This window comes from Atta cephalotes (assembly GCF_000143395.1).
Source record: "Atta cephalotes unplaced genomic scaffold scaffold00009, whole genome shotgun sequence".
In the NCBI taxonomy this organism is placed as follows: Eukaryota; Metazoa; Arthropoda; class Insecta; order Hymenoptera; family Formicidae; genus Atta; species Atta cephalotes.
In genome coordinates, this window is record NW_012130073.1 from 773,221 (window position 1) to 785,665 (window position 12,445).

Consider the following 12,445-nt stretch of genomic DNA (forward strand, 5'->3'; position numbering starts at 1 on the left):
TCTCTCTCTCTCTCTCTCTCTCTCTCTCTCTCTCTCTCTCTCTCTCTCTCTCTCTCTCTCTCTCTTTGTTCTACTATATTTTGCGCTCATAGCACTCCAAATTGTGATTTATCCTACTATATTGTAAAGTGTGATTCAATGTTAAATTTTTAATTTCAATACAATTCGTAGCAAGTATATTAAAAATTGAATGTTCAGAAATGAATTCAAAACACTTAAAATCTATTTTTAATAGCATACATTTTTACACCAATGATGCACATGCGCATACTCGCGCATGCTCATGTGATACAGAATGTGTATGTATATATATATAAAATATAATTTGTACAATAAATTCAACAAAATTTAATAAATATCATAGTAATAAATATCATAGTAAAGTTTTATAAAATAAAAATAAAACAAAAATTTATAATAAATAATGAACACTTATTGTACACGTAATTATCTATTACATAAAGATTATGCGTTTCGCGAGTTTCTTCCGTGTCCAGATCTATTCTTGGAATGCCAACGTTTTGTGAACCTTGCAGTTCACTTCATTAGTGCGAGGAGCAGCCTGATACGCGAAACGCATAATCTTTAAATAGAGAGTACTCATGAAAGTCTCAAGAATATTATCTATTACATGTATTATCCAAAGAACAGAGGATTAAACAGAAGAAAAATATAAAAATATACAGATATATAGAAGATATATCGTAAAATAATCGATTTACAAGTACAAGTTTTAATTAAGAATATCTTAAGCATGTAAACATTTTTAATCATTTGGTAACTTCTGAGATAACATATATCGTGCCAATGTAACTGATTTCAGAAGAATTCCAATGGAGATTTTATATTTAAAATTCAACAATTGCATATCAAAGCGCAGCTGATATTTGATTAAAGAAAGAGAGAGACAGAGAGATATACATAAAATTATTTAATATCTTTGAAACGATTTAATGTAAACTTTAAAGAGTCCAAGATTAGATTTTGATAAGACATATCATTGATATTTTCATAGTTACATCTTATGTAACTTATAAAACATACCTGATCTTATAATGAATACACATTGTAATGAAAATAACATAATGGGTGCATCTAATTGTAAATCCAATTCTAAGAACTCCACGTTGCTTCTTCATGCAAAGACTACTAATCTGCGGACTACTATTTCGTAAGCACAGATTGCACAGCTTTTATATGAAACAAATGTTGTCAAGATGTGATAATTCTAGAGTGCCATATTGAACTAAGAAATGATAAAGATCTCAGTTTCGAATTTTTTTACATTCTCAGCCTCCACCTCACAAATACATATTAAAGTGTATACTTTAATCCTGGAAAAGGATTTTCGAATCAATAAAAGAGGAAAAAAGTAATTATTATACAAAAATTATATGGTTTAATTAATAATACAGACAGACGACTTTAGAATCCCCAATGAGCAGTTACTTTCAATGGCAAAAATTCTCATTTCAAAAAAATTATTTTATACGTAGCTTACTAAAAATGATAAATCTCTAATGCATCCTAAAAGATTTATCACGCGGTCATCCAAGTGGTTGTGAACGATCTTTGATCATTGCTGAATGTTGAAAGTCACTCTCTACACATTGGCGAATTAATTTTATTAATTACTGTAATCTGTACAAGGCTTAAAAAGTGAGACAAAACATATTATCGATTTATGAATGTTTGTAATAAATTATTTTATTTTAAAAATAATTGTGCGCAATAATTTTCCGCGCTTAATTCCTAAATGCCCGTTTATCATTTTTAATTAATTTACAATTACAAATGTTATTTAATCATGAAAGGAACATAAATTTCATAAACTAAATCACATTCTATGAACACTACACAGGGTGCGAGTTTATTATTTGATGAATAACAAGAACAAATGATGTATCACGCTAATTCGGAATGTACTCATAATGTATTCATGTAAAGTTATACAAAAAATGTATGTATCCTGTTTATGAGAAGACTTTTAGAATTACAAAAAGCAATATATCAGTACAAATTTACCATTTTAAAAAATGGTTAAAAAGGACGCTAAAGGTACGTTCTTTTCGAAAAAAAATTACCAAATTAAAAAGTAAAATTCAAGTGTTTATACTGTTTTTGTATTAAACGGAAAAATGAAATCCAAGTTTACTATCTTTATTAATTTAAATACAAAAAATCTAAGATATCTTTTTGTAATCATTTGTATAAAAGATTTGATATCAATGACATAATGATGACGATGTTGATCGACGATGACGACGACGACACCGGGCAACGACGACGATGATAATGACGAAGCCGAGCGACGCCGGATTGTACACCGTTGTTACTATCAAATCTTTTATACGAATGACAGTACAAATAAATAATATTACTTAATAGTTTATCATATTTAAATTAATAATATCAATTAATAATAATAGTATCACTTGAATTTTACTTCTTAATTTAATTTGATATAACTTTATTCGAGGCGCGAATTATATAATTTTTTTTATCTTATAAGTCGCATTATAAATATACAATTCCAACACAATATAAAAAAAATAGAGTCATTTTTATTGTTATAATAGTGCTATCATCTATAAATATATATAAGATATGTAAACTTACAAATTGATGTTTCTTCAATCTTAGAAGCATTTTGTCTTGAACCAGAAGATCTTAGAGGCTTTGGAGGCTTTTTTATGCTTTCCATTAATAATTCTCTCAAAGTACTTTCCTTTTGTAATGGTCGTAATCGTCTCTCTGAAGCCTGTATACAATAAAGTATAATTATTTTCTCTATATATGTTGGTCATTGCAAAGAATATATTACTGAGGCCTCGGTGATCTAACTGTGCTCGCCCGAAAAGCGAGAGATTCGATCCCTGGCCGATGTAATATTTTTCGCAATAAAATTATTGAAGCTTATCAGCATCATATTATTAATATCTTCTAAAATGCCTATGAGCATTAATATTATTAAAATTGCTTGGCAATTTAATTTGTAAAATTATTCTAGTTGTGTTAACATTACGTTTCAAAACTGAAAATAATACGTTTTTCATTGGCAGAACTAGTGCGTACTCAGAGCACTTTAAAGACATTGTATACACAAATCGATGTAAAGATGTATGTTCAAGAAAAATACAGAAATGAGTTAAACCGCGAAATCCTCAATACTTCTATTTGATAAAATATACATTTATTAGGCATTTTATCAATTAAGCTATTTCATTTTATTTTCTCATTCAGATTAGAGTAGTGTATAACGGCTTTAGTGTGCACTGAGTGCACATCAGTTCTGCCAATGAAAAACGCTATTAAATTCGACGCGTAGGATTGGACATATATTCTGTATGGATTATTTTGGAGACACGAATACATAAAATTAAAATAATTATATTCTTCAATATGATTTTAATTCAGAATAATTCAGAAGACAACAAGTCACTATGATATCAAAATTATGTCAAAATTATGACTCCAAAATGATCATTAAAAATTATTTTTCATTTCCGATTCATTTTAATGTCATTTTAATATTATCATGACTTGTTCTACTTGGACAGCAATGCCATCTTATTTAGATAGAATTGATATATAATAGATAATATACTATATTTTATATAATATAATTCTATTATACAGATGGATATTTTTGAAGACTTTTAAAGTACACACGAGACATAAATGATTTAATGCGAAGATGCATGTGAATTTGAACTCGATTTAGATCAGGTTAATCCAAAAGTACCATTTCGTCCAATCAGAAATCAAAGTAGAGCATGTGATGTCATTAATCTTACCTAAATTTGATTTAAACTGCAAACGAAAATACCATTCAGCAGGCATTTGTGTCACCATGTATATATACTTTAAAAGTCCTCAAAAGTACCCATCCATACATTCCTAACGCTAGATGAAAATCGTAACGTATTATTTCAAATGGATAATTAAACAGACATAATTAGCACACATTTAATACAAAAATGTAGATCCCTTTTTAAATTTTTCTCGGATTTTATGCACGCAATCATGTATCTTGCCTTTTTTAAAGATGGTCGACTTCGAATAAATTCAAGAATAATGGCATGCGCGTCCTTTCGTGACGACGTAGGTGGAGTTTTCCTGAGGCGATACCGTCTTGCCCTGATATCATCCATCAAACTCTCATAGGGTGTCAGTTTGTAGTCTGGGAGACTTCCTTCTTCACGCGAAGACATGCGAGAATCCAAATTAGCTTCTACTTTCTTCAATTTCACTCCTCGCCTCAGCTCGCTAATAACTTGAACCCAAAACCTAGCCTAACAAAACATTTAAAAAAAGCACTCTGATATTATCATTAAAAAATATTATCATTAAAAAATATACATTATATATTTATAAAATCTACAGTACATATGTAGTGCACGCGCGCGTGCGTGTGTTTATTATACAGAGTAGTCTGTAACAACAACTGCTCACTGGTACAGCAACTGAGTGAGCATTCTAGATGAAATAAGACGAAAACGAAGAATAAAAACATTCATATGATTTTTTCATATAAATGTTTTTAAGAAAACAGACTTAATATTCACCTAAATACATATGCACTTAACTACGATTAATTATATCTAGATTTAAGGGAATGAAGTGATGGTCGAACTTGATCGATATCAATAATATAGACTTGTTTTAATTTCAGATTAAACATATCAATAATACTGATATCTTTAATTCATTTCTAAAACATTGTCTCACTCAAATGCATGTACCTATTCTTATCTAACATATTGCAGCGATCCGGCATCTACTGCTAGACACAATTACTGTTCTGTTTACCATTTTAAGTTTTTTGCTAAGTATACGTATATTTAATTGATCGAATTTTTTATGTAATTTTTTGAGTGTAGAAAAGATTATGTGTAGTGAATAACCATTATTTAGAAAGATTCTTATAATTTTGTCAAAATTCTTTTGTTGAAAAGTTGTATGTATGTCAAAGAAGAAGGACTTTGTCTATTAGTCCTAATATAATACCAATCCCCTAATTCTAAATAATGGCTACCCACTACACATAATCTTTTCTGCAATCAATAAAAGGTTACATAAAATTCGATCAATTAAATGATAATTCTAACAAAAATAATAATAATAACAATAAAGAAGAAATCAAAAGAGGGAGGTTTTTCATAGTACTATTTTTTCCTAATATTAGAGAAAATTAAATATTTTCTTAATAAAAAATCATACATAAAGCTGTGACGTGATATTTTTCGTCCTATTTCGTATAGTCAAGTGGATCCTACATCCTCCCGGCTCGTGAGGACGAGCGTCAACTTTCATGCGCAGTTTTAATTTTATAATCTTTTGCAAGAATTTTGATTAGTAATAATAGCCGTGAAGATTGATGGCTGTGATGTTCTTTTGACCCAATATAAACAAATTTTTTTACAAAGTCTTGATGCTTTCCTCTCTTTATCATCTTTTGAAGTGTTTGTATATAATTTTGATCATGTCTTTCATATGAGATTAAACGGTCGATTCGTTAAGTTCAACGAACAATTAGTCTAGGTGTTTTTACCATATAAGTTATATTTCATTTAATTTTTATTAAAATAACAATAATATTCGAGGCTAATAAGAGTCAGCGCAGAAGGGGATGCGCAAATTGTTAAAATATAAAAAATACTCTTTACTCCATTTGATGTGCAGATGTCTTCTTTATTCTAAATTCTTGAACGTTTCAACTCTCTTTGGAGTTCTCATTAGAAATCTAACATATTCTTAATCTATTTATTAATTGGTTGAGCAATTAGCCAAGATAGAGTTATTCATCAAAGGTTGCCAAAACTGGATTCTAATTAAAAAATCATTAACTTATGAAAATCTTAAATTCACTTGAATGAGCAAAGAGCACCTTGATAGACATACGTTAACCATTTATTATTTCTAATAATTAGAGTTATTCTAATAATTAGATTATTATTTCTAATAAAATTAGATTAGTATCAATAATTCTTCTTTTGCATAATTAATCATGTTTTTAAAAAGTAAATGAAATTTCAGTTGATATAAAATTTATCATTGATATAAAATTTAATTTGTCCTAGTTTTTATATACTGTCATGCTACATGCATTCATGCTCAATTTATATTCATTAAATTCATTTCATTAATTTTAAACGAGATGTATACTAATGAAAGTTAAACTTAATAATGCAATTATAGTAAAACAAATAATTCTTATTTTATTGATACAAACGTACTTGTATAGCTCTCCAAATTCTAATGTCCGTCTATAAAAATAAATGCTAATTAACAATTTCATTTGTAAAATTATAATTATTAGAAACAATATATCATTTACATATTATTTCTATATCTATTTTTTTTTAAACATGTAATAAGAAAGATATTAAATTATTTAAAATACAAGATTTAATTATGCGTTTTTTTATCTTATCACATAATTTGTAAATCAATAATTTGTAAATCAATAATTTGTAAATCAATAGCTTTTTCATAAAAATATGAACACTATTGTACAGTATATTTTTTTATTCGTTATCAAAACAACTTACCCAATCATTGAAATCCACTGTATTAATGTTCTGCAATGAAGTTGAGTTACGATCTACATTATTTGCATCAAACAAATCTTGTGATTGTTTGTTGACGACTACTCTCTCCAGAAATTGAGAGAGATTAAGGGCCTCTTCCACAAACGCTTGTATTATATTTCGATAATAATTATCAGCATTTTCGTGCAAATTTTGCGCATGCCTTGCACATATCTGAAATATAAGCAGAATCTTTGCAGTATCCTTTAATAAATATGATTTTACACAATCTGTCACAAGTAAGAAATTGAAAAAAAAAATTATATTTATTACGTTTATCAAATTAATTTAACTACTTAAAATTTTGACCAACTTCAAATTTATTTTGCTTTTCTTGATTATTAATTGTTTTACTAAACTGTAAATCGTATCAAGCAACATATTAAACATTAAAATTTAACAAATATAAATTTACTTGAAGAATAGTCTTCAAGGTACATGTAGGACTATCTGTGTATGATTCGGTAGGTTTCGGCATCATATAATCCTCTGCATCAGTATCACCAGAATCTCGCTCAATGCCTTCATCATCAGTTTCTTGTAGACGTTCTTCCACATCACCTTCATAAACTAATGATATAATCAAATAGAGAACATATATCTTAGTTCTGCTTAAAATAAAGACTAGTTTTAATTATTTATTAATTTAAATTTTTATTCAAAAACTTCGTAATTAGATATTACTAAAGAAAGTAGAGCATATAAAAATTTGTTTACCTCGATTACAGTTTGTCATTGATGTAATAAGAGCTTCTAGGTCTGGTAATAATGCTATTTCCTCTCCTGCATTAGAACCAAAGTCCAAGGCTTTAAAAATTGCCATGCCTAACGAAAATATCACCTGGACAAGAAATTGTAATTTATATTTAAAGAGCAACTGGCTATACATACATATGCATGATTTATTACATAAAATACGATTGAATATTTCATTTAAAAAAAACATAAAAATATATTTAACGGTTTAAGTGATTAAAATCAAATAATAAAACAATAAAGGAGCTAAAAACTAAAGAACAATTTAATATAATCTAAACAAATGTTTTGACCAAGCATGAGGTCACTATCAATAGGCAAGTTGACAAAATAATTAGTTTGCTCGTCGAAGAAATGAATAATTGGTTGTTATAAATCCAACCAATTATTCATTTCTTCGACTAGTTATTTTGTCAACTTGCCTATTACACGTTAAACACGTAAACGCTTAGCGAGTAACCTAGCAACTTTGTTCACCTTGAACGCGCCCAATGTTAACAAAACTGGTAAAAATTCAAATTGAGACATAATTGAAGTCACGTAATATTACAAATTATAAAAAATAGATAAATCAAGACTGTTCTTCATACTACATAAAAATTTTTTCGTAAAAAGCTCTTATAGAACTGATTTTTATAGTAATATTTTTATAATTAAGTCGAAAGTTCTCAATATCAACGTGCAATGCATAATAGATGATCCTGCTATTAAAACGTGATTGTTAATAAAACTAAATTATTGTGGTTGGTGTAATAACACGACTACTAATAATACAATAAATATTTACTTCTCAAAAAATTAATGAAATGAAAAATATAATTGAGAAATCAATATGTCACAAAAATAAAATCACGAAGAAAAATTTTTATGAAAAAATAGTCTTGTGATTTGTCTAATTTCGACAATTTGTCATATTACACAATTTTATTTATACGTTGACTTGAATTATTACCGATTTTGTTAACATTGATATAATAACTTCATGTTAATAATAAATGTCAAAACATTTGTTTAAATTTATTAAATTTGTTGGCGCAACGTAACTTCTTATTGATTTATTATTTGAATTTCATAAGTTACATTTACCTTCTCTTCCGAAACAAGAGGTGGTTTAGAGCCTGTAATATAAGTTATTTTGTTAATTGTCTTTAATATTATAATATTATAATAATAGTTCATAATTTCTAAACTAAAACAAGTTTACATGATTATTTCTGAATTCCAGAATAAAACGGTCACCTGCTAAGTTTTCAAGCCAAATATCTCCATCTTTGTGAAGTATAATTTGCGAGAGTTCTGATATCTCATAGAACTTATTTTCCGTTAAGCGTAATAAACCATTAGCTATCTGATAGCACAATGCCCATGCTCGTTCTTGACTTAAAGGACTATCAAATATTAATAGAACATCCTGGAGATTTAAACAACCACACGAATCTAATTTACACTTAGGTCGCGCCGATGCATCTTCTTTTCTGTTTACTGCTGTTTGTGGCTCTTCAAGAACTGTAGCTTTTTCCTTATTACATTCTGTGCTATTTTTAGAATTCGACATTGTGCAATTCTTTGTTCTTTATTTACAGATACTATATCAATTTGTATGAATCTGTTTACTATTCTTAAAAATTATTTTATACATAATCTTTGGTATTGTATAGAATGTCTTGTGTGATACATCATAAATGTCTATGAAATTGTTTATGTTAATTAACATATATTACATCAGTATATTCATAACATTGTATCAAATGTTCATAGTTCATATTAGAAGAATTATACTTTTCCATCCATAAAGAACGATATTTTTACTTTTCTTGCAGAATATTAAAATTGTTATTCTAAATTAACAGAAGATACAGTAAAAATTGTATATTATAAATTGTAATCCCCAATTACCTGAAATATAATAATAGTACATAGACACTTTATGTACACATCTTTATACAAGATGTTAAAAAAAAAACCATTCATTTTACATGATATGTACCTACCATACTGGGTGAAAAAGTCTTAATAAATATAAGTCAAAAACTGTTTCTGAGATATGAATAATTTTGTTATTAGTATAATTCGTAACTAATTGTCTTCGTGTCACACATGATGTAAAAAGAGAAAAATTGAGATAAGTGTGCAGCATAAGCTTCCACCTTCGATTTTCTTGTAATTTGGTAAATTTGTGTTTCCACGCGTAGAATATATTCTGAGAAGGAAAATCGTCGCTCAAGTCAAAATTTTTTGTTGATAAGTTGAAAAATGATAGTTTAATGATATATAAGTCTTTTATAAGTCTATATGCTCTAAAGAATATAATCTTTCTCGGAATATATTCTATGCATGAAAATACACAAATTTACAAAATTTAAGAAAATCGGAAATAAGAGACGAGTTATATTGCATATTTACCGAGATAAGTAGCACTAATCTATTTGATTGAATAATCTATTTGATTTGAGAGAATTACAACTCCAATAAGGTGATACCAACTCCAATAAGGTATCTCCCATAATACCTATCCAATTATAATTGTTGGTCAATTTACTAATACGATCTCAACATAATGCTACAAATGCTTTGAAGCATTCTTTGATTGATAAAATTCTTTGTTCTGAATCGCATCCACGATGAAACTTTTCATAATAGATTTGTACATATGGAATTGAACGAAAACCTTCAGAATGCAGTTTATAAATACGGAGGTAAATCTTCACATCTCGCACGTAGAAGCTAATAAGTTAGTTATGATACTTACAAAACTGTTTGCATCTCAGAAACGATTCAGCTTTCAACCTATGTTTATTAAGGCTGTTTAAGTTATAATCAGTACACAATGTATACCATCTATCATATAAATGCTTGAATGATTTTTTTATATAACATCCTGTATAATGTGTTATGGAAGACTATCTCTAATCAAATTATAATATAATTTAGAATCACGGAATGGAAATAACGCGTTACGCCGTTATAAGTTATTTTTTTTATAACAAACTAATAACGATGTTACATTTTTTAGTAACTATAACATAGTTACATTTTTTGTGATATCGGTTTTGTAATACTTAACGAATTTTACAATTACTTTTACCGTTTTTATTACATTTTGAACACATTTATGATATAATTTTTTATATATTCAATCTTCAATCTTTGGTTAGTATCATAATTCATTCTTCAAAACCATTTTAAATAAGTCTTAAAATTCTAATATGACTCTGTGATTGGTTCATGACTTTTAAGATTGCTACAAATGTTTTAAAATTGAAATTAAGATAAATATCCCAATGATTGATGTTTAAGCATAGTTTGTCACAAATAATACAATTTATAATACTAGAAAAGTTTCTAATATAAATATATCTCTGGTCAGGCGTAATCCCGTAGGGTGTGCAATAAATTGTTTTTATAATTTTTAACAAAAATAAGACATTATTAATATAAAAGTTAATTTAAATTAGTTATCTTTTGTCATTAAATATGAATTTAAAAATAAATTTACTAACGAATTTGCCACCATTTTGTCAAATCATAAATTCAAAGCTTTTCTTCAAAAAAGTTTTATAATACAAAAATATTTTATTTGGTCTACTTTTTATCAATTAATAATCAAATATAAAAGTTTTCTAGTATCATTATTGTTTATCATTTTTATTAATGTCTGAATAAAAAATATTGCAAAATTTTTAGACTGTTCTTTTTTCAGTATTAAAAAGATAATAGAAAAATAATAAATCGTTTTTTTTTTTAAGAGACGATAACGGTAACGAGTTATTTTTGAGAATCAATAACTATTAAGAATCAGTAACTAGTTTTTAAAAAGTAACTTTCCATTCCCTGTTTAAAACAGGATAATAATATGTCTGATATTCTAATTATTTCTAATTATTTCTAAAAATTAACGAATAAAACTATATACTTTGTATATATGTATATGTATATTACACAACTGAATGTGATGAATATTTCATAGAATATTGCTAGAAAAACTTCAATAAAAAAACATAAATAGGAATTAAATAAGGGATCAAAAATATTTCATAAAAATGCAATTTCTTATACTTTTTACGCCCATTTGTTCACTTTATTTAAATAAAATATCAACATTTGAAACTGATGTAGTCTTTACAGAATTTTATAAATAACAATAAATTAAATAGCAAAATGTCAAACTTTTGAAACATTGGATAATCAAAACAAAAGCATATAAATTTCTTTTGTAACATATTATTTTTTTTTTAAAGTTGATTTTAAATATTTTTAAAAATTATTTAAAAAAAAAATCTAAATACTAATGTTACAATTCTTTTTGTTTCATTTATACACATATTAAATAGATTACACATTTATACACATATTAAATGTATTTTCCATAAACATTATTATTCTTTGTTCTAAGATATTTTCTAATTATGTATCATTTTATAACTTTGTAGAAATATATATTAAAAATAGTATCTTATATATGTGTTTAATTAAAAAAATGAAAAGAATGTGCAACATATACAATTAATAAAATATATATCTTCTGCTACTAATTACTAATAAAATATTAATTTCGAAAACAGACAATAGAAAGTACTCCGTGATTTTGTGTGCTATAATATTATAATACATCAAACGTAATTGTCCAATTGTTTAATACGATTCAGAAATATCAGAATATATTAAAATAATTCGTGAACATGACAGTGAATCAGTAGTGATCACAGTATATAAAGTGATTTAGTATACGAATATAGTCGGATCAAGTGCTCGGTGTAAATTAGATAAGTTTTACTTACGTAGAAAGTGCTCGAAGATTCCTGTCTTCCAAAATCTTCCTCACCGAATTTTAATAAAATTAGGCTCATTCATCAAGGGTTTTTATACAAAATGAACGAACTTGACAAAAAAAATGTCACTCCGTGGATCGAAATATTAAGCGTTAAAATTGATCACTATTGAGGTTAGGAAATCTGTCAGCTGCGAAATACTCCAACACGAGCATGTACTGTGGACACTGCGATCACGTTCATTGGTCGCGTTTAGGAGACTCAACTGTTGCGGAGCGGATCCGTGAGCGCTCGCTGCTATTGGATGATCTAGAAGAATACACCAAT

The 12,445-nt window shown here is 27.1% G+C and overlaps 1 protein-coding gene across 1 annotated transcript in view; it reads right to left on the reverse strand.

Moving 5' to 3' along the window:
• Window positions 1–12,196, reverse strand: part of LOC105627420 (protein spire) — a 26,556-nt gene extending 14,360 nt beyond the window's left edge. The window contains 10 exon segments of the mRNA XM_012208702.1: window positions 2,620–2,761; window positions 4,038–4,295; window positions 6,240–6,269; window positions 6,555–6,767; window positions 7,009–7,163; window positions 7,311–7,434; window positions 8,436–8,467; window positions 8,589–8,884; window positions 12,128–12,174; window positions 12,176–12,196. Coding sequence (XP_012064092.1) covers window positions 2,620–2,761; window positions 4,038–4,295; window positions 6,240–6,269; window positions 6,555–6,767; window positions 7,009–7,163; window positions 7,311–7,434; window positions 8,436–8,467; window positions 8,589–8,884; window positions 12,128–12,174; window positions 12,176–12,196 — 1,318 coding nt within the window.
• Between the last annotated feature and the right edge of the window lie 249 nt (window positions 12,197–12,445).